Raw genomic sequence first — 26,774 nt, 5'->3', positions numbered from 1 at the left:
GAGATAGAGACATCTCTAATAGAGATATCTCTAATAGAGCTAGACATCTCTAATAGAGATAGAGATATCTCTAATAGAGATAGAGATATCTCTAATAGAGATAGAGATATCTCTAATAGAGATAGAGATAGAGATATCTCTAATAGAGATAGAGATATCTCTAATAGAGATAGAGATATCTCTAATAGAGATAGAGATATCTCTAATAGAGATAGAGATAGAGATATCTCTAATAGAGATAGAGATATCTCTAATAGAGATAGAGATATCTCTTTTTTTTTAAACAATCTTTATTCGATTTTTGCATAGAAGGATCATTGAGGTACAATCTGTATTACACGCAGTACTTATACATATTTCCAGGAATGTTATGCAAGTATCTTAAACTTTCTCACAGCTGGTATCATGTATTTGTCAATGCACATCAAATAAACCATACGAGCGATTGACATTACATTAGATATATGCATTGCTAGTTGTCTGATCACGACTACGTGTTATTTCCCCCATCTTCAAGGCTCTGTATGTATGGGGGCAAAGCCTCCCGAACAACCCTCTAACTCCCAATCCACCCTAACCCACCCATTCAACGCAAACGCACCACAACTTTCAGTCTGGGGGTTTCAGATCTCCACTCTCCCGTGGAAGATGGGGTGATGGGGAGCGGACGGGGTCCACCCCCCCCCCAGCACGGAATGAGGGGAGGATGGTGAGAAAGAGATATCTCTAATAGAGATAGATATCTCTAATAGAGATAGAGATCTCTAATAGAGATAGAGACATCTCTAATAGAGATCGAGATAGAGACATCTCTAATAGAGATAGAGATAGAGATATCTCTAATAGAGATAGAGATATCTCTAATAGAGATAGAGATAGAGATATCTCTAATAGAGATAGAGATAGAGATATCTCTATTAGAGATAGAGATAGAGATATCTCTAATAGAGATAGAGACATCCCTAATAGAGATAGAGATAGAGATATCTCTAATAGAGATATAGATATCTCTAATAGAGATAGAGATATCTCTAATAGAGATAGAGATAGAGATAACTAATAGAGATAGAGACATCTCTAATAGAGATAAAGATAGAGACATCTCTAATAGAGAGAGAGATATCTCTAATAGAGAGAGAGATAGAGATATCTCTAATAGAGAGAGAGATAGAGATATCTCTAATAGAGATAGAGATATCTCTAATAGAGATAGAGACATCTCTAATAGAGATAGAGACATCTCTAATAGAGATAGAGATAGACATCTCTAATAGAGATAGAGATAGAGATATCTCTAATAGAGATAGAGATATCTCTATTAGAGATAGAGATAGAGATATCTCTAATAGAGATAGAGATAGAGACATCCCTAATAGAGATAGAGATATCTCTAATAGAGATATAGATATCTCTAATAGAGATAGAGACATCTCTAATAGAGATCGAGATAGAGACATCCCTAATAGAGATAGAGATATCTCTAATAGAGATAGAGACATCTCTAATAGAGATAGAGATATCTCTAATAGAGATAGAGATATCTCTAATAGAGATAGAGATATCTCTATTAGAGATAGAGATAGAGATATCTCTAATAGAGATAGAGATATCTCTAATAGAGATATCTCTAATAGAGATAGAGACAGAGATATCTCTAATAGAGATAGAGACATCTCTAATAGAGATAGAGACATCTCTAATAGAGATGGAGACATCTCTAATAGAGATAGAGACATCTCTAATAGAGCTAGAGATAGAGACATCTCTAATAGAGATATCTCTAATAGAGATAGAGATATCTCTAATATCTCTAATAGAGATAGAGAGAGTTTTTGCCAGTAAGTGCTTGCTTCCATTTACTGTGCCAGGGCTACAATATATGGCTGGCTCAATAAGCCCCCCCCCCCCTTTCATCCATTGCTTTATAGAAGCCTGTACAGTTAGGTCTTAGGCACTCATGGGACTCACCAGTCAAAACCCTCATGGCTCCATGCACTGCATTCAGATATCCACTGACGAGCATCTCCATCAGCAAGTTGAAAAGCTGAGGCCAGGCCTCAGGCCAGTCCCAGTACGCTATCGCAGATACCGCATAGGCCACGCTGGAGCGCACCTTGCTGATTGACTCCCTCAGCCCATTGGGAAGCATCTGCCTGATGACCATTTTCGCCTGGAAGATCAAAAGCAGTACAGTTTGAGGCATACCTAAAAAAATAGGATGAACTAGGGCACATGGAATAAAGTAATCGCTGCAGGAAAAACTAATTTAAAAAAGCTACAAGAGACCTTTTCCTGCAGACACCGACCTGACCAGTGGCAAGCCGACCAGGACTGGGCCCTCCTGTTGGCCTACTCTGTGAATTTTTAAGTGCCTCCCCTGAGGTCCTGTGGGCCTTTAGAAGTGTACTTCTGTGGTGGACTGGGACTTAAAGGATTAGAGTAAGAGGGTAAAATGTTTGACCAGCATGACCTAATCACTTCAACGCGGTCAGTGTCAAACTGCGCCCATGTCCTGTTCTACTGCAACCATTGATTACTACTACCACTGTGTGGTATCTGGGTTACCCTAATAGGATTTTTGACAATTTGGTGCCATTCTGTTGATGACATTTTACTCTGTTTTTCCAATTCATTTTGGGATTTTCATTGATTTGCATTTCCACTGCAAATTATTACTTTAGTACTGAATAAATACACATTTTCTCAAACTGCTCTGCATCATAGCTACCTGGGGGTTGAGCTCAGGTAAATGTAGGGACTTTAAGGGATCACCCTTCCAAAGATTGTGATTATTGATCCCAAGTGGTGCCAACCCAGTCCTGGGCCCTTGGAAGTAGGTATAAACTGCTGCTCCAGCAAAAAAGCATGCATCGAAGATGTGTGCGGTTCGGAACCGGTGCATCTCCCTTGACGATGACGCATCCCCACTACTGCAAGGATTGACCGCAACGCATCACCACCACTGTGAGGTCCCACTGCAATGCAGCCACAACTGCGCAGTGCATCGACCCTAGTTCTGACGCATTACCCGCCTTTATCCTAAGTATCACACTGCGTACTCTGGTCCTCATGGTGGACGCAAACATGGTACATTACAGCGGGCCAAGGCTGGTCCCTGTATCTGACCAGCACTCCATCGTGGTTGGCCTGAACTTTTGGATTTGACTCAGTGTAGCGCAACCAGATAGCCCTTTTTCATGATTTATGTTTTTAATCACTGCAATTCAGTTTATTCTTTGAAAATTCATAACTGCGGTTATACTTAGTGGACTTTTGTCCTTTTGGTCTTGTTTTGTTCTTTAAATTAAGCTATAGTTTTCTAACCAGGTGTGGTATCTTTTTGTGATGTGTTTCCACTGTTTGAATGGTTTCTCAAATACTTTACACTCTGTCTCTGAAGAGAAGCCTGACAGCTCTGTGCCAAGCTACCAGAGGGTGAGCACAGGTTAATTTAGGGTGTGTATCTGACTTAACCTTTTTAGGATTGTGGTACCTGCTTGCACAGGATGCATACCTCTGCCAAACAAAAACCCAATTTTTAACAGTAAACATAACTGAGAATCTGTACACCTCATACCTTTATTAAGACCTACATAGTTCGTTACTGTGTCACTTAAATTTAGATCATCCCCTGAGACACTCTTCGACTACTACACTTAAGGTCATACTCCACTAGCACAAACTTACAAATATGCTTGCAAACCCTGGGCTGTGATCATTCTCAGACAAGGCAGTAATTCCCTGCATGCAAGTAATTAAAAACAGCATGCTCACTGCAACTAATTATTTTTGGATGCTTTGTTGGTGGCAGAGAGTTTGGTTCAAGAAGCAGGATGCAGGGCACACAAGCAGTTTCACAATATACCATGTTGTCCACCCAGAGTTAGGAAAATAGGAGAACTAGAAATATACAATTACCTTTATCATAGGTCAGTCAAGGCACACAGGTTAGATACTCATTATCAGAAAACCCTAACATTTAAGCTAGTGGGAAACCTTAAGATCTAACCTAGTACACCAAGAAGTGTGTAATGGTTAATGGCAATCCAAATACATACCCTTTCAGTGGTCTCCGGTGATCTAAATTTTTCCGACTGGGAGCACCAGTGAGTTTCCACATACTGTTTCAGAACAACCGATGCAAGCTGGAAAGACAATCATCAGATTTAAGCTTCAAACATGCAGTATTTTGTTTTTCTTTAATTTGGTAATGTAAACGTTTGTTACATAGAGCCCTGAAAATTTACCACAGTCCTTAACGAGAAGGCAATGATACAAGCAGCTGAGAAATCCAACCAGCAATGGGCCCTCAAACGGATAAGTTCAGTTTACATTCATGACGATATGTAGTACCCACACCAGATACCAGGCAGAGGGAAAAGTGCATTGTGTTAATAAAGACAGGAAAATAAACCATGTGTGTAAAGTCTAAAAACCTCAACGTTACAGGAATGGTTACTAACATCACACACATTTGTAGAAGCAGTTTGCACATAAGCCCTCCTGCCCCCACACATCCTTCTCTCTGCCCCCCCCCTTAACGGAGTTCCACAGATCCTATTGATTTCAGTAGTATGAACCACCTTAGGGTTCCCCAAAATTTGCAATGGAAGACTTGCTTTAAAGCGCATGCCAGAATGCCACCTCAAAAACAGTGCATGCTATAAATGTGGAACTGGCAATACCCGGTCACTAGCAAACTCTCATATCCTTCGGCAAGGATGGTCCTATGCAAAACTATCAAAAATAAAATGTGGATTCCGCAGATCACGCATACTCTACTAAAATCCTCCAAGAATTAAGGATAAAGCATTAACCTCTGATCCCAGAAAAAGATTGTCTATCTAGACAGAACTGCACAGTGTGAAACTGGAGAATGTGGAATGATTCCCAGTTTCCCTGCTTGACCAAACTGCGTGATCATAGACAATTTATTTCACTAAGCCTCCATTTTGTTCCTTATCACATATGAGAGAACCTTCAAATACAAGAACTCACAACGTATGCTGGAGAAAAACCTCTTTTGCTTGCTTTAATAGACTAGAATATTGCTCCATGTACAAAAAGAATTCAGCCCACGTATAGGGTACACATCCCCTCTAACTTGCACCTTAGTTCACTAAAAGCACCGTCATCCAAAAGGATCAGGAATGTTTGTTAATCCATGTTTAAAAACTCTAGCTTGGCTTCAAATACAAAACTTTATACAAAAATATTTGACTTAAACTTCACTATTGATGTCACTACAGTAATACTAGGCATCTTTGCTGCGGAGACTATTCCGCCCCTTAAACAAACCAGATCTTCTCTTGATCAGCCTTCTACTGATCTGTGAACTAAACTCATTCTATCAGTATGAAAATGCTTGACAAATAAAAGTGGAGTGCTCTTTAAAATAGCAGCAGCAAGACGGCGTCTGAGTAGAAGCCACCTTACCTCTCTCCCCCTTGGCGGTGTAAATATCCCGGCTGGTGGCTACGAGTATGTGCTGGAGCTGCAGTGAAGTCCACGACTGTCGCGGTGTTCTTCGGTGGATTTCTCCGACATTCCATCAAGTCTGACAGCGAGGACATGCCTGCGAGGCTCAAGGGAACTTCTGCGGGGGGCACTGGGAGGCCCTAACGCGGCTTCTGTTAACAGCGTTAGCAGGTTCCGGGCACGCCTACGGTGGCTGCCAGGAAACTAACACGCTATCGGCTGGAGCACTGCTAGAAACAGAGCACGAGCCCAACACCAAGACCGTTGCAATGGCTGCTCAAGGAAGGGTAAAAGCAGCGAACGACCACTACTGCCGTACAGTTGCGGCGTGAGGGCTCTGATTTGAAAATAGATCTCAAAAAGGGGGAGCTACGGCTAAATAAACGCGACAAACAGGGAAAAATCGAACATCACAAAATTGAACTTCCAGGAAAAACAAATCTATGGCGAGCTAAACCACCTACGGATGTAGGGAAATCGCAACCATCCATCTTAAACATCTTCTCACCCAAAGCTTTGGGTGGGGAATGGGTTACCCAAATTGAGATGCAAAAGGATTCCAGCATTAACAATGGCAATGAGGATATGGACAGGGCTTGAAGCGACCATATATCAGAAACTGACCAAGCAATAACATCTGCAGTGCAAACACCCACTGGACAAAGTAAAAGGTCAGATGTCCCGGACGGGGGAAACATGACTCCCTGGCAGGAAAATTGTGAGAACACCATCATAGAGGCACATGTACATGCTGTACATATTAGTCCGAGGGAAGACGTCTTAGTGGAGGGCACTCGACCCCGGATGATGGATGCGGGTATGTCTGGCATAACTAATAGCGAACAGGAAAGCAGAGTAACAGCTGTGGCTAGCAAGACTGGGCTACACTCTCTTGGAGGAAGTGAGGGCCAAATATGGAAGTTGGCTGTTTGACCCCAGATGTACCGGGGAAAAACTTAATCTCACTGACAGAAGAGTCAGAGGTTTCAGACATTAGCCTATCTATCAGTAGTGAGGAGGATGGTGTGGGGCTCCTCCTCAGATAATACCAGCCCTTCAGAGATAGCCACAACAACAAAGAAAAGAAAAAAAAACGGAAGATCCCAGGGGAGCACAAGATGGTGGAGGAAGTAGGGTGGGACAATTTAGCAACACAAATGCTCCCCCCCGAGGGCATAGATGAAGGTGAGATGCAAACGGCGGTGAATTCCAATGGGATCTCAGATCATATGAAGCGAGTAAACCCCGCCGAGTCCTCACTGGCTCTGATCTTGCAGTCCCTGCGAGCCTTTCAGGATGCTGTTAAAACCGACAATCGACAGGCACGGCTAGCCACTAAAACTCCAAGGCTCCGTACAGAAAGTTTGAAAGATCTGCTCGGACATTGCTGAGCGACTGAATATGGTGGAGTCACGCATTGGAAATGCTGGAAAGCACAGTGGTAATGTTGAAGGCGAAGGGCTCATTGCAGGACAGTACGATAAAAGGATGTGATGTGGAAGCTCGAGGACTATGAGAACCAGCAGCGGCGCAATACTCTAAGGCTGTTAGGGGGCCCGGAGAACTGTGAGGGCAACAATGTAAGACAGTTCGTAGTAAATATGCTGAGAGGCCCCCTACCAGAGCTTTCTACAGGAGATAGGGACAAGGAAGTTTAATGTGCTCACAGATTCCCTATATCACCATCAGGGCATTCCTCCGGAGAAAATCTCTACCGAGTGCCAAATTGATTTATTTTGCCGACTTTTTGCTTCGTCAAGCCGTGTATGATCTAGCTGGACCCAATGTCAAAAGGAGGTTTGAAGGTTTTTCCTTTTTACTAAGCCTGACTTTGCACATGCTACGGTCGAAAGGAGATTACGGCTCAGGCAATTAATGACCCCATTTCAATCTGCAGGGGCCTTGGTTTTCTTACAAAATCCAGCCAGGTTGAAGGAGATATACAAATGCCAGAATTTCAGTTCCACTTCTGAAGTTCAATGACAGAAACTTTTGGACGATATTGCAACAGGGAATATTGGTGGTAAATAGTAAAAATATCTATTGTAAGCAAGGATTTCAGGCTTATGAACAGTGGTTCCTCGGGATACGGGTATCTGGCAAGCCACATTAAAAGGGGGAGGAGGTAAAGGGAGAGGATGGGTGGCACAGACGTGCTCACACGGGCTCATGTTTAAGCCTGGTTGCCTGATTTTTGGTGTGGGGGGGGTAGAGGGGGCGATACTTAGGGGACGAGAGGAACATAGTTAAGTTTGCATTGTTTCTTAGATGTCAGACATTTGTGCAGTACTTTGTAGTAAAAGGATAGAGATTTTTGGAAGTGTGGCAAGGTTTAATGGGGATAGGGTATCAGTCATAGGCCAGCACCATAAAAGTGTATGGGGGTATTGAGAGTGGCATCCATCAATATATGTGGCCTAAATGATGTGAAGAAAAGACATAATGTTGAGGTTGGGTTACAGTCGCTGGGTGCTAATATCATTTGCATCCAGGAGACACATATAGATGGGTCACAACTACAGATTTTAAATACACTGAGATTTAGGGTGGTAAGTGAGATGACACAGGGGGCCAAGGTACGGGGTGTGGTGATCCTGGCCAAAGGAGGGGGGCTGCAGTTTAAGCGATCATGTTCAGATAAATGTTGTCATTACGCAATCACTGAATGCCAATATGGGGCAGGGAAGAAACTAACGAGTACAATATTTGGATGCAATGGTGATGATCCTACAGTATTGAATACTATCTCGAGCGAACTTGCTCACTAGCCACTCGAACTTATTGTATGTAGAGACTACAATATTAATCTACCAAGCGATTGTTCTCTTGAGGGAGGAGATATGTGGGACAGAAGCCAAAAGTTGTTTTTTTTTTAACCAAACCTTCTGAGTGCCTACCTCCCCTCGCCTTCGCATATTGAAGTTGGTTGTAGTCGGAAGGAAAATATAGAGTCAATCGGATGTTTAAGAGCTGTGGGGAGACTGGAGATTGGAACAAACAAAGGATTGTTGTGGACACTACCGGAGCGGTGAGCGGGGCGTTGAGTACGAGACGAGCTGAGTCCGGAGGAGAGGGGCGCCCGGAGGAGAGGGGCACCTGACCCAGCGGAGCACCCCAGAGCGGTCTACGGAGCTTTTTCTTGCTACAAAGAGGTCTGCCCTGCGGGGACTTTGCCACTTATTTACTTACTTTTTTGGCCTGTGTCAGAGGCCTCTCTTCACTCTGCTTTGCCGCATTGGGGGATTGACCGGCGGGAGCTTGCTTTTGGGGGGTGCTGTCGCTTGGTTGCCAGGTCCCTCCCGCCGCCGCGTTTCGAGCCGCAGCTGCAGTGCGGGGGGACTACAGCCCCCACAATCCTCCGCAAGTCCCGCCCACCGTCGACATCACCGGAGGCGCAGAAAGGCACCGGTGTTTCTCCTGCGACGCGTGCGGGACCAGCCGGGCTAAGCTCGGGCACCCCTCTAAGCTGCTGTTAAGGTGAGCCCAAAAAAGCATTATGGGGAAACGAAACACCAGTGCCATCACACAGGCCTCTGAGGGCCCTACTGTCCTCCCACCCTCCTTTGAGAGTATGCTGGAAAATGCTTTCAATTTGGTTAGCACTGAAATTGCCAATACCGAGAGGAGGATGTCATTGGGTCTTATGACTTCACATTTAGAGCTCCAGCAAGACTGCCCAAATAATGCTGTGCCGCTTTACCCTGCGGTCACAGTCACGAAATCTACCTTGTCGGTTAACCCACCGGCTAACCCCATGGTAGCTCAATTTGGGGGTAGCAGTTCAACTATTATCATTGACTCACAACAAGATCCTGTCATTCTAACCGTTAACCCTCCCCCGACCTCGAGTAATAAGACTGTCGGAGGGGGGAGGAGCCAAGCGCGCATCCAAGATGGTCGCGTGAGCACAGGGCTCCCCGGACCCTCGCTGCTCCTCGGAATTTATCCTGAAATTATCCTGACTTGGCTGACGGAATCTGGAAGGCGAACTCTGGCTGAACGTTGACCTTCTTTCAGAAATCGAATCGGACCTGGGAATCCTGATCTACGGTGGTTGGAACTTTCGAGGCCCAATCGATGGCTGTGCCCGGTGCAAGGGTGACTTGTGGAGCCGGGGTGTAATTGAACAACAGCGGCCGCGGATCTGTGCCAGTGGCCGCTCCATTACTTTCGGTTTCACTTTTGGATCCCTGAGGGGCTGGAGATCGTAACTGATTGGAGCGGCTGGGTGATTGTCTCCGCTGGATGCCCTTGTCTCCGCTTGCTACCAGTGGGTCCGTTGGCTTTGGTTTCCTCGCCCGGCCGCATCACGGTATCTGGTGTGGCTTCTGACTGAGTGGCCGGCACCCCCTTGACGCTGGGCCGGTGGTCCCCGTTGGTGAGCGTGGTTCTCATGGGTGGCAGGGGGGGCCCCGAGGGGCGTAACCCTCCGCGGGGGTCCGGTCCAGACGAACAACATGGACCGCTATACTCAAGGAAGAGGGTCCCCTGGAGTGGCTGGAGCCCCCTCGGACGAGGCTGGTGGTGGCTCGTCCATGCCCTCGGATCCGTCCCTGCAGGACATTATGGGCGCCATTAACGGCATCAAGGAGACTATTGCTACGCAATACGAGGCCTTGGCCCGTAAAATCGACACGGTGGCTATTGATGTCGCACTGATTCGGGCGGATCTCTCCAAGACCAACGAGAGGGTTCAATCGCTTGATGTGCGGACGTCCACCCTGGTTACGGATGTGTCGGACCAGCGGGCCACTCTCGGCGACCTCAAGTTGGCCAACGATCTGATGGCCCGGCGGCTGGAGGACTTTGAGGGACGGGCCCGCCGCAATAACATCCGCGTCGTGGGCGTCCCGGAGTCCTCCGACAACCACCCGGTGGATCTCTTGGTGGAAGAGCTCATCCTCAAGCATCTTGCCCCAGCCGGCCTGAGTAAGTTCTTTGCCGTGGAGCGGGCCCATCGAGTTCCGAGCGGTCGGCCGCGGCCGGGGGCCCCCCCGAGGCCCATTGTTGCCAAACTTTTCTACTACAGAGACCGAGATGTGATTTTGCAGGCCTCGCGGGCCCATGGCCCGGTCCGCCATGAGAATGCGTCTATTAACTTTTTCCCGGACTTCACCCAACTTGTCCAGAAACAAAGGATGGGCTTCCAGGGGGTAAAGCGTCGCCTCCGCGACCTGGGTCTCAAGTACTCCATGCTTTTTCCTGCTAGGCTCCGAGTGGAGCACGAAGATCGGACAATCTTTTTTGACTCTCCCGCGACTGTGAGTGACTGGCTTGACTCGCTGCCGGGCCGCGGGGACCTGCCTGGGCCCGCTACTGGTACCGAGGGTGGCGGGTCTCCCTCGGAGTGACTTTGGTCCTTGATTTTGCCATTTTGTACTGTTCGGCTGGGTTCAACTTCTCTTTTGCATTTTGTTTCCTTATGATCTATGTGGGGGGCGGCCGGGGACGGGTCCCTCTCCTCCTCCGGGGTCTTTCCGTAGAATGGGGTTTATGGGGCGACAGGCACACTGCAAGTTGGGGTGGTTTTTTGGGTCGCAGGGGTGCAGGGTGGGGGGAGTTGGTAGTTGGGGGGGGTTGGGGGGGTTTTGATTTGTGTGTTTTGTTTTTAATGCGAGGTCTTTGTTCTATTCTGGTCTTGGGCGTTGCACTATCTGCTGGGGGACCCTTGATCGATTGGAGGGGATGGGGGGGGACGGGTTGAGGTTGATGTCATGGAACGTCAATGGATTGGGGGACCGTATCAAACGGGGTGTTGTGCTGCAGTATCTGCGACGTATGTCTCCTGATGTGGTGTTTTTACAGGAGACGCATCTGGTGGGTAACGTTTGTCATGCCATGAACAGGGGGGGGTACCGACTGGTTGCCCATTCTGGTTTCACCACTGGCTCTAGAGGGGTTGGCATTCTCCTGCGCTCTTCACTTCCGCTGGAGATCACCAGGGTAGTCCCGGACGACAGAGGGCGCTATGTGGCTTTGACTGGGCGGTGGGAGGGGCAGTCCCTTTCCCTGGTCTCTGTCTATGTTCCCCCGGGCCTCCAGAACTCCACCTTTTCAGACTTGGGTCGAATGCTGCTTGAGCTTCCTGACAGTCTTCTGCTTATGGGTGGGGATTTCAATTCGGTGGTCTCGGGCGACCGGGATCGCCACCCGCCCAGGGCCCTCCCTGCTGCGCAGGCGTGGCTTGGCGGATTCATGGAGACCTTCGGTCTGGTGGATTGCTGGAGGTTAATGCATCCTACACAGTGTCAGTACACTTTTCACTCTGGGGCGCATGGGAGTCTCTCCAGATTGGATTACTTTCTTATGCCCGCGGCCCAGACTGCCCGGATTCGAGAGGTTAAGCATCTGGCCCGGGGTATTTCTGATCATTCCCCACTGTGGTTGCTTTTTGACACTGGGACGCGGTCTGCTGGGCGGATCGCTCCTATTAACCCTTGGTACCTGCGGAACCCCACGATCCGCTATAGTCTGGTCAAGTCGATTGACCAATACTTCCTTGAGAATGATGGGTCGGTGGTGTCCGCAGTGTCCCTGTGGGAAGCTTTTAAGGCAGTACTCCGTGGGCAGGCCCTATCTCAGATTGTGGCGGCTAAGAGGGTTAGGACGGAGGAGGTGGAGAAGCTGGAGACCGACATCTTGGGGTTGGAGGCGGCCTTGGAGACGGGTGTCTCTCCGGATGGGCTACATGCCCTCAGCCTGAAACAGTTCGAGTATAAGTCCCTTGTTACTGACGCTGCCCGGACCATGTATAGGGAGCAGCAGGGTAGGTTGTATGATGCTGGAGACAAGGCTGGTAAATTGATTGCTTGGCTGGATAGGAAGGAGAGAGTGAATCGTGTGGTCCCAGAGCTCCGGGTTGCGAATGGAGTGTGTGTGACTGAGCCTGGCGAGATTGTGGAGTGCTTTGCTGACCACCTCCGGACGGTGTACTCCCCGGTGTCTGACAGAGATGAAGACGACTCTCGTCTTCTACTACGGGATATTGTCCTGCCCTGCTTATCCGTCGAGGACCGTGAGCGGTTGGATGCCCCCTTGGCCGTCGATGAGATTGCTACCGCGATTGGCTCCCTTCGCTCGGGCAAAGCTATGGGCCCTAATGGCCTGCCGATCGAACTATACAAACTACGCCCGGATAAAATCGCGCCCTTCCTCCGTCGTATGTTTCAGGAGTCGAACGAGAGGGGTTCCCTTCCCGCCGACCAGCGTCTGGCGACTATAGTCGTGATTCCTAAGGAGGGTAAACCACGTGACCGCTGTGCTTCATATAGGCCTATCTCCCTCTTAAACGCAGAACCCAAAATCCTGGCTAAAGTCCTCGCCAATCGCTTGCTGAGCGTTATCTGTGATCTGATTCATCCGGATCAATGCGGCTTCATCCCCCACCGTAATACCGCTCTTAATCTGCGGCGTCTGCACGGCGTCCTAGCTAGGGCGAAATACTTTTCTGAACCAGCCGTATTGGTTTCATTGGACGCCACCATGGCCTTTGATACCATCGAGTGGCCATTCCTCTGGGCGGTCCTGGAGAAGTTTGGCTTTGGGGAGGGATTTCTTAGCTGGGTGAAGCTTCTTTATGCCGGGCCGATGGCTCAGGTGGTTGTCAATGGGCGGGCTTCCCGGCCTTTTGCTCTCGGTAGGGGCACTAGGCAGGGGTGCCCGTTGTCCCCTCTGCTTTTTGCTCTTGCCTTGGAACCGCTCGCCGCCTGGCTCCGCTGGGAGCCCTCTATCAGAGGGATCCGGTGGGCCCCGGGCTTCGAGGATCGGGTCTCGCTGTACGCGGACGATATTCTTCTGTACCTCACCTCGCCGCGACAGTTACTTAATGTTCTCTTTGATGTCCTCACCTCCTTTGGGAAAAACTCGGGTTTGATAATCAACTGGTCCAAATCTTGCGTGTACCCTCTCTCCGGTGGCCCTCCCGTCTTGCCGCCTCTACTTCCTATCCAAACGTCCTCATCCGGCTTTAAGTACCTGGGGGTGTATGTTTCGTTGGACCCGGCGGTCCGCTATGAGCAGAACCTCCTGTCTCCACTCCGACGTTTGAGGGTGGATACGGCGCGTTGGTGTAGGTTGCCCCTGTCTCCGCTTGGTCGCGCGGCCCTGTTCAAAATGATGTCCCTTCCCAGATTTCTTTACGCACTACAGAACTCATTTGATGCCATTCCGGTGGCCTACTTTCGGGAGGTGGAGAGCCTGCAGAGGAGACTGGTCTGGGACGGGCGGGCGCGTATCGCTCTGGCAAAGCTTTCTCTCCCCTGGTACGACGGGGGCATCGCGCTTCCTGACATTAGATGGTACTATTGGGCCTCCCAACTGTCGGCAATTAACCATGCCACGTATGCTCCTGGTCTGAACCCGGCGTATGAGATGGATAAATTCCTGCTTCCCGGCGGTAATTATAACAGAGCGCTTTACTCCCGATCTGCTGGTGGTACCCTCACGGGCCCTACCAAGATTGCGGTAAGGGTGTGGAAGGCGGCGAATGTAGCGATGGGCTGGAGTGAGCGTTTAACGTGTGCTACTCCCTTGTTTGCCTCAGACCGCCTGGGGAGCCTTTGGACGACGAAAGGCTTTGAGCACTGGGACACGATCGGTATTAGCAGAGTGGGGGATCTGTGGGTTAAAGGCGCGGTCAAGACCTTCGCGGCGCTCCGGAGCGAGTATGAGCTTAGTGAGAGGGAGTTTTTTCGCTACGCCCAGGTTCGTCATGCCCTGCTCTCGGTTTTTGGGGAAGGGACCACGGTCCCTGTTTCTTCGCCCCTCGAGGACCGCATACTCGACGGTCATGTTCCCGATAGTACTATCTCTTTGATCTATAAAAAATTGATAAATAATCGGGCTGACCTCTTGGTGCGTCTACGGGAGGCATGGACGGGGGATGGGGTTGAGTTGGACGACGAGGACTGGCAGTCCGCGCTGTCATCTCCTAAGGAGGTGGCCATCCCGGCCCGTCTCCGTTTGGTCCAGCTTAAGATCCTCCATCGCGTCTACGTGACGGGCCCCCGTTTGGTCTCGATGGGGTTTTCTGAGGACGGGCTCTGCAAGCGTGGCTGTGGGCACAGTGCCACCTTTCTCCACATCCTGTGGGAGTGCCGCGAGGTAGTGGAATACTGGCGTCAGGTGCATGAGGTTATGAAGCGAGTCACCGGGGTCACGCTGTTGCCGGAGGTGCGTCGTTGTGTGCTGAATGTGTGGGAGCCCAATGACTATAACGCGGCCCAGACTCGGTGGGCGGCCCTGGGGAACATGATAGCAAAGAGGGACATAGCGCAGCTTTGGGGGTCGCAGCGGCCCCCCACCGTGTCTGTCTGGAAGGAGAACATGGACTGGTGTATGTTCAGGGAAAAGACTGTTTATGTGGCTCGTGGTAAACCCGGGGCTTGGAACAGAATTTGGGGACAGTGGAATGCGTATCGTGGAAGTATTTGTGCTTTCCCCCTGATGGAAACGTCTGATGTAGCCATGTCCCCCTGATCCTTGATGGTTCCTTACTTATCTGGCACATGAGTATAGATTTGTATTCCCGTCTCTCCCCCCCCCCCCCCTACCTCTTTGTTTCCCTGCTTTTTGACTGCCATCGGGTGGTCAGATATGGACGCACCCCTGCTGTGGCCCGACGCCCATCTTATGTTTTCTTGCCTCGCCTTTGTTTTAAGTTGTTATTTATGTTAAAAGGGTGTATCCTGATTTCCTCTATGTGCAGTCTGCTCTTCTGTAGGGTGCGGAGCCCCGGTGGGCCAGTCATCGTGAATGCAATGTTTGATCTTTTACCTACTAGCGGCCGGCCCTGGTGGTTGTAGGCCCGTGCTTGTAACCTTCTTTCTGCACAATAAAAAAATTTCCAAAAAAAAAAGACTGTCGGAGATAAGAGGAAAAGGGGTCCCTAGAAACAAACAATAAATAAAAGGAAACAACCCCTACGCAACAAGAATCAACCCACACCCCAGAGTATGTGGACCAGAGGGAAACAATTATCAGGGGCGGCATGGATGGAATGGATAGTAATGAGTCTTTGCAACTGGTTGAGGGGGATACAGTTATAATCCCCCATAAAGAAGGACATAACTCTGCCTGTACACAGACTGAGCCCATAATTGAAAGCGTTACTCAAAAAAAGTTAAACCGAAATTTTATTGAGACTATAGTCGACACAATTTTTAAACAAATGGAAAGTCAAATGATCAACAGTTTAATACAATTTTTAAAAGACTTGATAGATTGGAAAACCTGGTAAAAAAGAAAGATGTAAAAATGAAAGGGGTGATTAGCCTAGATCTGCTGAGGGGAGAAGGACTACTGAAAGATATGGAGGCCGCTAGTAAGGTCATCTTGGGAGACGGGCCAATCATTAACAGTAGTACACTGGTAAATAACACTGCACCTAGGGATGCCTTAGCAGGAAAAAGCCGACCTGTAACACCATCGCAGCATACTGCAGCTGTAGAAGCTGGACCGCCGTGCCCCGCTAGTGCGGCTGCCGGTACATCAAAGGGTGGACCTAGTTCAGCCACCATAAAATCGGGGAAACAAACTAATATGGGTTCAGACAAGGGTAAATCCGTTGATACTAGGTCTACAAAACAACCAGGGCCAGCCCTTCACTTGCCCCCTGATGCCTGCCCTTATGTCTTGATCTTAGCAGGTGTACCATTGCTTAAGGGGGGACAAGGTGAGTCCTGGGTCCAGTTGAACAACAAGTGTATCGACTGGTTGACTAAACATAAAGGGGTTGGGACAAATATTTCGAGGGAAATCTTGTCAGTCCGTCGAGTGAGTTGGGTTGGTCCCTTATTTAAGAATATTAATGGAGACTGCATTGTAATTAATTTCAGGCACCCCTCAACAGCAAATTTTATACTCAATAGCAATAATATCTACCCCAGTCCCTCTACTGTTGTAACTCTACTACCGTTGAGTTACTTCTATAGGCCCCCTCAGAGATTATTTAGCCCAGCTCTACCATCTTTTCCACTGTATAATAGATACAGTGTATTATCTGAGCTTGAGACCCAGGACTGACCATCAGCTATCCCTCCAGCTACAGCAGACAGTGATTACTTGAATGTAACTGACTCCGTGGAAGAATTGATAACTGGCCTCCCTATAGAAGTGTCTAACGGTGAAATTGAGGTAATTCTGTCACTTGATCCTAAAATAACTGCTCATGCCACCGCCACCCCTATATCGTCTGACAAATTAACAATTTTGAGTTGGAACATTGCCGGTTTAAATGTGAAAATGAAATTTAGGGACTGGATAGATTGGGTTACTAACTTTGATATTTTAATGTTCCAAGGAACTTGGTGTACTAGTTCTATGCTTCATGAGGGGTATAGCTGTTACAATCAAATTGTACCCGTTCTGGCTATGGGACGACCTAGTGGGGGTTTATCTATCTGGGTTAAGATTACTGCAGGAGCTAAAATTGAACCCTTGAAGACCAATGATATGAATTTTCAGGCCTTAATTTACACTAATAGGTTTAAATTATGCTTAATTAATTTTTATAATAATGACTTCACAACACAAATTTTATAAGATTGTTTGATTTTATTGATGGAATTGTCGATGGACAAAAGCATGATAAACTTGATGGCATCTGTGTAGGAGGTGATTTTAACGCACACATTTATCCCCGAACCCCTCCCTGTAAAAGAGGGGAAGAATTGCTTAATCATTTAGCCACACAAGACTTAGTTAATATCATGTAGAAGGTAAATATTACCGCAAATAAAGGACCTGTGGCCACTTATGTTGGGCGTGGGAGTTCAACTACAATAGATTATGTATTTATATCTTCCCTGCTTGGGGATTGTCTATTAGAGGCTGAGGTTGTTAGCACTATATATGGTGACCACAACCCTATTCTGTGCAGTTTTAAATCCATCAAAAAACCGGGGAAACATAGAGAAATTGGGGCAAAAAACTTGGTGGCGTCAACGGACAAACTTAGGGTAGTTTGGAAGGGGATAGACAACAAGGGGGTCTTAGTCCGCACAATTAAAATTCACCCTTCGTTAGTGTCTGTCTGTTTATCTAGTGATAATTCTGGACATGACATTATCGAGGCTTTTACAGGGTTGTGTATGGCCATCAAAAAGGAGATTTCCAAACCTTCGGCCAATAATAATAATAATAATAAAAACCCCAGGTGGTTCGACACTTTGTGCTCTAAAGCAAACCGTGAATTACGGGCGGCCCTTAAAGCTGAACCACGGGACCAGTTCTTGGTGAGGAGACTGAGGTCAAGCTATAAGCACACTGTAAAAATAAGAACAGAAGTGATATTAAAGGATCATTGGGAATCCCTTGTACGCACGGCGGCACTGAGATATGTTGCCGGTTTCTGGGCGAAGTTAAGAATTTAAGATCAATTGGATCCAACATTACCCCCATAAACTGCAATATATCAGGGGATTTGTGGGTGAAGCATTTTTCAAGCATTTATGCTGCACCGCACCTATTAATGGAAACTTCCTACCCCTCTATGGCCCTTAATATCTCAATAACGGAGGTGGAAGATACTATCTCTCACAGCGCGAGCAATAAAGCACCTGGTCCCGATGGATTATCCATCGACCAAATTAAATCAGAGCCTGACTTTTGGTCACCTTTATTGTGCAATATTTTTAATAACTTATCTAACACCCCAGCCCCAGCAACCTGGTCAAATAGCATTATCGTGCCAATTTTTAAGAAAGGCGACAGACTAGATCCTGGCTGCTATCGGCCCATATCTTTAATAGATAATACCTTGAAGATCTTAGGAAGGGTCATTTTCAATAAGATCAGGACCTGAGCAGAGGAAAATATGATTTTACACCCGTGCCAGCTAGGCTTTAGAAGCAACGTGGGGACTATTGAGCAATGTTTAAACCTGAATTTAATATTGGCCAAATACACCATTGCCAAAAAATCCCCATTGTATTTGGGGTTTAAGTTCCGCTTTTGGTTTTGTTAACCGCTCCCGCTTATGGTCAGTTTTGTTAAATTATGGGTTAGATGAGTCACTTGTTTATTTATTGGCCCACCTACATAGTGACTTGAAAGCCCGTCTTCGAATAAATAATGATGGTGAAGTCTCAGGGGACATTATAATTGGCAGGGGGGTGAGACAAGGCTGTGTCTTGGCCCCCCTGCTATTTATCTTGTATATAAATGAATTAAGTAACTCTTTGTGCAAATTGACTAGTGATGTCCGCATATTAATGGAAAATTACTTCCCGCACTTCTTTACGCGAATGATGCGGTCCTTATGGGCCGCACACCCAATGCATTACGCATTCTAATAATAGGTTTTGTTTTATATATGGCTGATCTTGGCCTATGCACCAATTTTAATAAATCCTATATAATGTCATGTGGCCCTAAAAAGCATAAAATCTGTCATATTATGTCAGGGAATAATGTTTTAAAAAGCACTAGTACTTTCCCCTACTTAGGCTTGTTGTTTTCCGATTCCGGATCTTGGCAGCCTCATGTTGCCAGGGGGAGGAATAAAATGGGCAAAGCTATCAATTCCATAACTAGCCTCCGCCAACCCAAACACGCAGAGGTAATAATACCATTGTTACAAATCTACAAAACCCAATGTTTACCAACAGGAACATATGGTGCAGAGGTGTGGGGATACTCGAATTGTACTGCCATACAGACCGAAGAGAATAGATTTTGTAGGAAGGTATTGGGGGGGTCATCTCAGCTCCAACTTATGTTTGCCACAGGGAACTGAATCTCCCATACACAGAGGACTTCATAAGATCTAGGCCCGCCCTGTTTTGGCTGAAAATATGGCGGAACTCTGCTGCCTCTTTGACCCGCGAAATTATCATGGACTGTCTAAAATGTGAGCGGGCAAATTACATACCCTGGCTCAGGGAAGTAGAAAAAAGCTTAGTAAGTGTGGAGAAGGGGCATTTATTCTCATTACCCCTAACCATTGATTGCACCCATAAGAACCAAGTAAAAAGGGCTTTGTATGATCTTTACCGAAAAGAGAGGGAAAGGACCGAGCTTGTAAAATCTGCTATTAAAAGGTACATTCCCGTTTTGGAAACAAGTGACAGGTCTAATAATTTGCCCCAGGGTTACTTGCGAAAGAAACTAGGCAGATGGAATAGGAGTTTGCTGTTTCGTTTCAGGGACGGGAGCATTAAAAACCTACTTTGCTTCCCATTAGTCTTCCACAAAAATTCGGAAAATTTAAGCTGTCCCTGTAATTTAGGTGGAAAACAAAGCCTTTTACATTTTATGTTTTTCTGTGGTTTTTATGTAAAATATACTACACATTACCTAATCCCGTATTTTAGAGAGAATGTACTGATGGATTTTAACCTGGCATTTAGAGATTTATTGATGCTAGGCTCTGACGATGTAATCTTCAGAGTTAGTTGTTTTCTTCAATCTGCTATACGTTCTCGAGCATCAATGATCATGGTCTGATTACTCAGTTTGCATATTGTATATTTGTATTAGTGGTAGCTCTTTTGCACATGTTATAGCTAATCAGGTGTGGATTGTCTCAACTGTAGCATATGCCAGGCTGAAATATAATGCACGTAGTACTGTAAAATAATATTATTGTTAAGATACCTGTATTTGACAGGAAGTTTACTTTATAAAATTAACTGTGATATTTTCTTAACATTTTGTTAAATGATTGTTTTAATTTGGATGAATTGTTGTGATGTACATGTACTTTTATGGATGTTTTTAATATCCGAATAAAGATCTTTGATGATGATGAAAAGTATTTCACGCCTTAAGGAATATGTGTCAGACTCATGGCTTAGTTGACTGCTGGCAGTTGTTAATATCAAATAATCCAGGGAACACTTATTTTTCTAATCCACAAATGCCCCATGCTAGATTAGATTACATGTTTATTTCTAACTCATGTAATTCAATTTGCCATATAGAGAAACTACCACAAGTACTATTGGACCATAATCCGTTAGTACTAGAGCTGGAAATAGAGGTAGCCAATTTTAACTCTAGGTCCTGGACATTTGACAGAGCTTAACTCCCGGATACTGAATATTGCACCCATATAAAAAGCTGGATCCCAATATTTTTGGAAGAGAATATAGGGAGTACCACAACTGAGGTGGTATGGGATGCCATGAAAGCAGGAATTTGGGAGGAAACATTGCGATATTCCCTGAAACTTAACAAGCAGTCGCTAAAGACATTACAGGATAACCTGGTGGTAGCAGAAGAGAATTTGTTCTGGGCGGTTAAGGAAGGTCAGGATCTTGGGTCAACACAACGGCGGATAGCAATTGCAAAGGCAGCCATTATCAATGTATTTACGGACAAAGCTGTAAGCAAAGTTGTAGCACGGAAGGAAATCGTTTATGAACTAAATGAACAGGTTGGCTACCAACTAGCAGTTTGCACCAGGCAGCAAACGAAACCCAATATAATTCGAGGAATTATCGATCCGGAGATAGGGCAGACCACCATTCCAGATTCCATAAGGGATGCATTTTGGAGGTTTTATTGCTCTCTTTATACGGCTGATGACAAGAGGGATCAGGGGGATATTAAAGGGTACCTAAATCCCGTACCATATGAGAAATATGAAAAAGAAGAACAGGAAAGCTTAGATAGCCCACCATGCTGATCAGAATTATGGGTGACCTTGAATAGCTTAGCAAAGGGGAAGTGGCTGGGACCGAAAGCATACCAACCGAATTTTACGTCATCTTCGCGAGCCAGTTAAAAAAAAAAATCCTTAATGAACTGTTCGTATATATTTAACGGAGGGCAACCCCCGGATCATGGTCACGAGCAAAAATTGTGGAGTCCTTAAAATAATTTTTTTTTAAAAACCCTGGCACAATTGGGTTCATACCGCCCCATTACATTAATAAACTGCAAATCAAAAATGTACTCAAAATTACTAGCGAGCAGATTAAAACGCATAATATACAAGGTTATTTCAGAGCGTCTGACAAAGGTTTGTCCCTGGGAGGTCCACAATAAACCACACCTTGAGAGTTATCACACTGTTTGATATCACTACTGTTGCAGGAGACCCTATGGCATTGGTTTTATTAGATGCAGAAAAAGCCTTCCATAGGGTCTCCTGGCAATATCTGTGGATTGCCGTGTCTAGGATCGGGATAGGGGAGGGATTTATTCAAGCAATTAAACAACTATATGTCGAACCATCAGCCGCAGTGATGGTGAACGGTATACTCTCGAAAGAGTTTCCAATCTCTCGGGGTACCAGGCAGGGCTGCCTATGCTCCCCTCTTTTGTTTGCGATCTATATTGATACATTTATTCGTAGATTAGAGAACAATGGCCAAATACCAGCAATATGGTCTCAGAATTGGGCTACCAAGACCCTCGCCTACGCAGACTATATTGCTTTCGTGATGGCAGACTTGCACTCTGCATTAACGGTAATTGAAGAGGCAGAATGCTTCAGACAAATCTTGGGGTATGCATTGAATCGAGAAAAGACCCAGTTTGTCCTCAATGATGAGATCAAGATGACGGGCTAACGGGTGGTAGAAAAGGCTATATACCTAGGCATCAGTGTTACCTCCAGGTTAGACAATATGGTTAAGGAGAAATCTGGAACCCGTGGTGCGCAGTATGAAAAAGGACCTCCAAAAGCTTAACAACCTTTATTTATCCATGGGAGGAAGATGCAACGTCATAAAAGTGCTCTTCCTTCCTTCCATAAATCTTATATCTTTTTAGAGCAATATGTTTGGAATTCACACCACAGTGCTTCAAGTTAATAGAGCATACATTCTCTCGATTTATCTGAGCATATGCACGACCACGGCAGGCATTTAGGTTTCTCACTCTGCCTAGGGCTAGAGGGGGGCTGGCTCTCCCGAATTAGAAATATTATTGGGCCACTACACTAATACATAGCCAAGAGTTATTACAGACCCAATCGGACAATGGACAGATAAAATCCCCTCCGCCTTTGAACGTATATTAGGGAAAGAAACCAGTGGGTGTCTGTGGCACCAGCTGCAGGACAGCTACTAAAAAAAAGTCTGGTTCAAGACCCTCTTTAGTGTTTTTAAAGTATGGAGTGCCATACGGAGAGTATGTGGAATTGGTAGATTACCATTCTATACACCCTTAGATAATAATTTTGCACTCGCTGAAGTTTTTAGAGATGCTTGCGTGGGAAAATGGAAGAGGGCGGAAATTAATCGGATTGGTAGTGCTTTTTCCCCCCACTGGTCTTTGATCCTTCAAAGAACCGAAAGAAGATTTTACTTTGGATTGGCGACATTTTTTAAAATGTATCCATATTAGATATTTTCTTGTACAGAAAGGAGGGGGCAGGCAAAATTTGAGAAAGTTGAAATTATTGAAAGAATAAACCAAGATAAAGTAAGATCTATTGGGGGGATACACACACTTATAAACGCAGCCCTCCCAAATGTCTGGACAAGTACTCCAGAAAATGGCAGGTGAAAGTAGGAGTGTCAGACGAGACATTTTTGTATGCCCACGAGTTATCGAAGTGGGTTTTAATGTCTACCAGGCTACAGGCACAGTTTTATAAAACTTGCTTTTTGTGTTATACACCTGACAAAATCGCAAAATGGGGTGGAGGGAAGGGAACATGTTGTCCTCACTGTGAATTTTATAATACAGATAGTGTTCATATTTTTGCATCATGTCATGTTCTGCAAAAATGTATTAAAGACATTATGAATTTTCTATCGGAAGTTTTAAAAACGGAAATAACTGTCTGAGAATGTAATCCTGCTAGGGACTTTTGAGACGAATCGGCTAAGGGCAGGGCATGAATTGATTTTTATTTCTATGGCGGTTTTACAAATGTTTATTTGAGGCTGCCTGGTTGGATTCCAATGCCCCAGCTTTTCAAAAATGGCTTGCCAGGTTGCTAACAATGTATAGTCTAGAAATAGCCATATAGGCGAAAAGGGAGTAATCAGCGTAGAAAAGGTATGAAAATGTTTAACCCTCTACGTGTCTGGGTCCAAACTCAAAGCAAGGAATGAAGATGAAGTAAGAATATGTACTTTATCGTATTTGCACTAGTCAGTTTAGGACAATATCTTTTCTGGGGTTATTTTTTTTTTTTTTTTTTAAATCTTTTTATTAGGTTGATCAACAAAACAGAAAATAAAAACCACTCTTTCAGTGCAGGGCTTAGGACAAAGCAGATTAGAAGGTATCTCAACAATTCAGCACAGGTATCACAGAGACAAAGGGGCAGGCCAAAGGTACAACACAGTAGTTCCCATCCCCAACCGTTGTGAGAGACAGGGCAACTAGTCATGGTCGCTGAGGTCAGATTCTGATGTATCGGGTGGGGGCTCACAGATGTTCCCTCTGTATACATTCCAGCCACCCCACACCTGGGACCATTTCTTTGGGCATCCTCTATGTGCATATACAGCTTTTTCAGTCACCATTACAAGGTCCATGTCCCGGATCCACTGTGCCAGGGTAGATGCCTGCCCCGATCCCCATCGCTGGGCTATATTACGTTTTGCGAGCATGAGCCCCAATGTCACCCAGAGCTGGGCTACTCTCACGTGGTCCGTCTGCTCCCAGACATTGAGGAGACAGAGCCGCGGTTCGGGCAGCGTGAGGATTTTGGTTACCTGGGAAAGAATATGCAACACCCCTTTCCAATAAAGCGCTATGACAGGGCAGTCCCAAAGGGTGTGAAGGAAGGTTCCCTCGAGGCCACAGTTCCTGAGGCACAGCGGGGACTCCGCCCGTTGTAATTTGAATAGAAGTGTACGGGTATAGTATGTGCGGTGCAGAATTTTAAGCTGGACAAGCCTTAATTTGGACGATATGCCCACTTCCCTGGGGGACGATAGCGCGGCCTGCCACTCCGTATCATCGAAGTCCCCAAGTTCTGCCTCCCATTTCCCCTTAAGGACCAAAAAGGGGTCAGGGCGATTATTTATTATTTTCCGGTACGTTAGGGACGTCGCTCTTTGAATCAGATGTTCAGCGAGGAGCCGGTCCTCCAAGGGCGATGACTCAGGGAGCCGAGTCCCAGGTGAAATCGCCGTCCGAAGTGCATGATGGATTTGTAAATAGCGGAAATGTTCGGTGTCGGCCAGGTCGTACTCTGCCTGCAATTGGGGAAAAGTGATCACCTCTCCCCGCCGCCAGAGGTCCCCTACCCTAGAAATGCCGATAAGGTCCCACTGGTGGAAGCCCTTGGTGGTGCGCAGTATCCCAAGCTGTTTAGCGTCCCATAGTGGCGTTGCCTGGGTAATCCTCCCCGCCCATCCCATCGCACGCTGTGCCGCAAACCATATCTGGAGGGTATGTGCAGCGGGCCCTGCCTGGACACGACCTCTTTTCGGGTTATAAAGGGCTCCCATCACCCCTCCAGGAGCAAGCAGTTGTCTATCCATACGGTAAGCAGGGTCGTCCCTAGACACATGGAGCCACTGATTTATGATCATGAGGTGCGACGCCCAGTAATAGGTTTTGATATCTGGGAGGGCTATACCTCCGTCGTACCAGCCACTGGTAAGCTTGTGGAGAGCAATCCGAGGCGCCTTGTCCTCCCAGAGGAGACGGGTGATCTCAGCATTAACAGCCGTGAAATAAGAGGGCGCCACCGGGAAGGGGGTATTCTGTAGCGCATAGAGGAATCTAGGGAGGGCGAGCATCTTAAAGAGCGAGGCCCTACCAAGCAAAGTCAGGGGCAAGGCGCGCCAGTGTTTGACATCGGTGCGAAGCCGTTGGAGGGGCTTCATTAGGTTTTCAGCCAAAAATGTATCCCGATCCGGAGTGACATACACCCCAAGATATTTGAATCCATCCTGGGCCACTAGAATATTGCATCCCCTCGGGGGCCGAGGCGGGGAGCCTCGGAGCATATACAAAATGGATTTCTCCCAATTGATTTCATATCCTGACCGCCGCCCGTAAGACTCAAATATGTCGAGGAGACAGGCGATAGAGCGCGCCGGCGAGGCAAGATAAAGCAGAACATCGTCTGCTCTGGGGTTATTTTTGTTATTTGTAATAAATGAAGTATTGTAATTAGAAATAGGAGATGGAAGTAGTTTACCACGTTACATGAAATAATGTAATGAATTTTGGAATGTATATGGCGTATTAAACTTTTCTCCTGTCTGAGCAGGGGGTGGCGGAGTGGGTGGGATATGTGTGGGGTGAAAAATGCAAAATGAATAAAGATTGTTACAAAATAAAAAAATAAAAAATGCTTGACAAATTTAACATTCCATACTTGGTGGACATGGCTTTGCATCATTCAAAGTGTAGATTACACAACCTACCACAAAACACACTCTGCATTCTTCTAGGAAACTACACCCTTGATGTCTACCTACAGAAAAATAAACTGCCAAAATTGATCCATGTCAAACACTTAAAGAATTTTACAGATATCACAAGGATCTCCCATGTCACTTTTAAGAGGGGTACTATTCAAACAATAACCAGATATAGAAGAGACCGCCCCCTTTAACTCTTAACTTCCATTCTCTGTGTATCCCCTTTATATGCCACTTTCCAGTAAGAATTATTGCCTCCCTCTAGGTACGCCGATCCACATTCCATATTATACCAAAAAGTAAATTCACTTACCAAGCCAAAGGTGTTTCACTATATTAGACTTTGACAGGCCAATTGGGTCCAACATTTTGTGTATTCAAATGCTTCTAATTTCATTAAAAAAAAATTGTAGCTTCTACACCACCCGTGTCTTATCGGACGCTGGGCTCATCATTCAACTCTTCTATTCACAATGGTGTATTTAATGTAATGCTTATCTGACCGCTCTCTGAGATTTATCACGTACCAATGTTATTTTTCAAAAAATGTAATAAAAAAATACTCCATTTTAATAATTACTTCTCTATGCAGTCGTATACCCTGATGTTCTTGGGTGAAGCGCTTCCATGTGAAATACTTTTTCTCCCAACTGTCGCAGGTACCCACCAGGGAAGCCAACTTTCCCCACTTCTCTTTCTGCTGGTTACTGAGCCATTGCTAGCGACACTTGGGTATAATCCCGATATTAACAGTATTAACTTCAGTTCTTGCAGGCAATTGGTAGGTGCATAGGCTGAGGGCGTTCTGTTATTTACCGAGGAGGCTGATTGTGTCATTCCCCGCATTATGCAGGAGCTAGAGAGGCACTCCGTGTCAGGCTGCTCCCTTAACAGGGACAAAACCGAGGTCTTACCACTAAATATCCACTGTACTTCCTCAGTGATAGACTATTTGAGTTTGAAATGGCAGCCAGAAGCCCTTAAATATGTAGTTTGGTAGAGACGTGAAAA

At 46.2% G+C, this 26,774-nt stretch overlaps 1 protein-coding gene across 1 annotated transcript in view; it reads right to left on the bottom strand.

Annotated features, from left to right (window-relative positions):
- Positions 1-26,774, bottom strand: part of LOC146866932 (importin-9-like) — a 269,255-nt gene that overhangs the window by 186,587 nt on the left and 55,894 nt on the right. The window contains exons 3-4 of the mRNA XM_085603265.1: positions 4,059-4,145; positions 1,969-2,170 (exon numbers count right to left, since the gene is read on the bottom strand). Coding sequence (XP_085459391.1) covers positions 1,969-2,164 — 196 coding nt within the window. The 5' untranslated portion in view covers positions 2,165-2,170; positions 4,059-4,145. The remainder of the gene's footprint in view (positions 1-1,968; positions 2,171-4,058; positions 4,146-26,774) is intronic.

Source organism: Triturus cristatus, chromosome 1_2, assembly GCF_964204655.1.
Source record: "Triturus cristatus chromosome 1_2, aTriCri1.1, whole genome shotgun sequence".
Lineage (NCBI taxonomy): Eukaryota > Metazoa > Chordata > Amphibia > Caudata > Salamandridae > Triturus > Triturus cristatus.
Note: the sequence above shows the minus strand (reverse complement) of the source record. Positions and strands in the feature narration are given on the sequence as shown.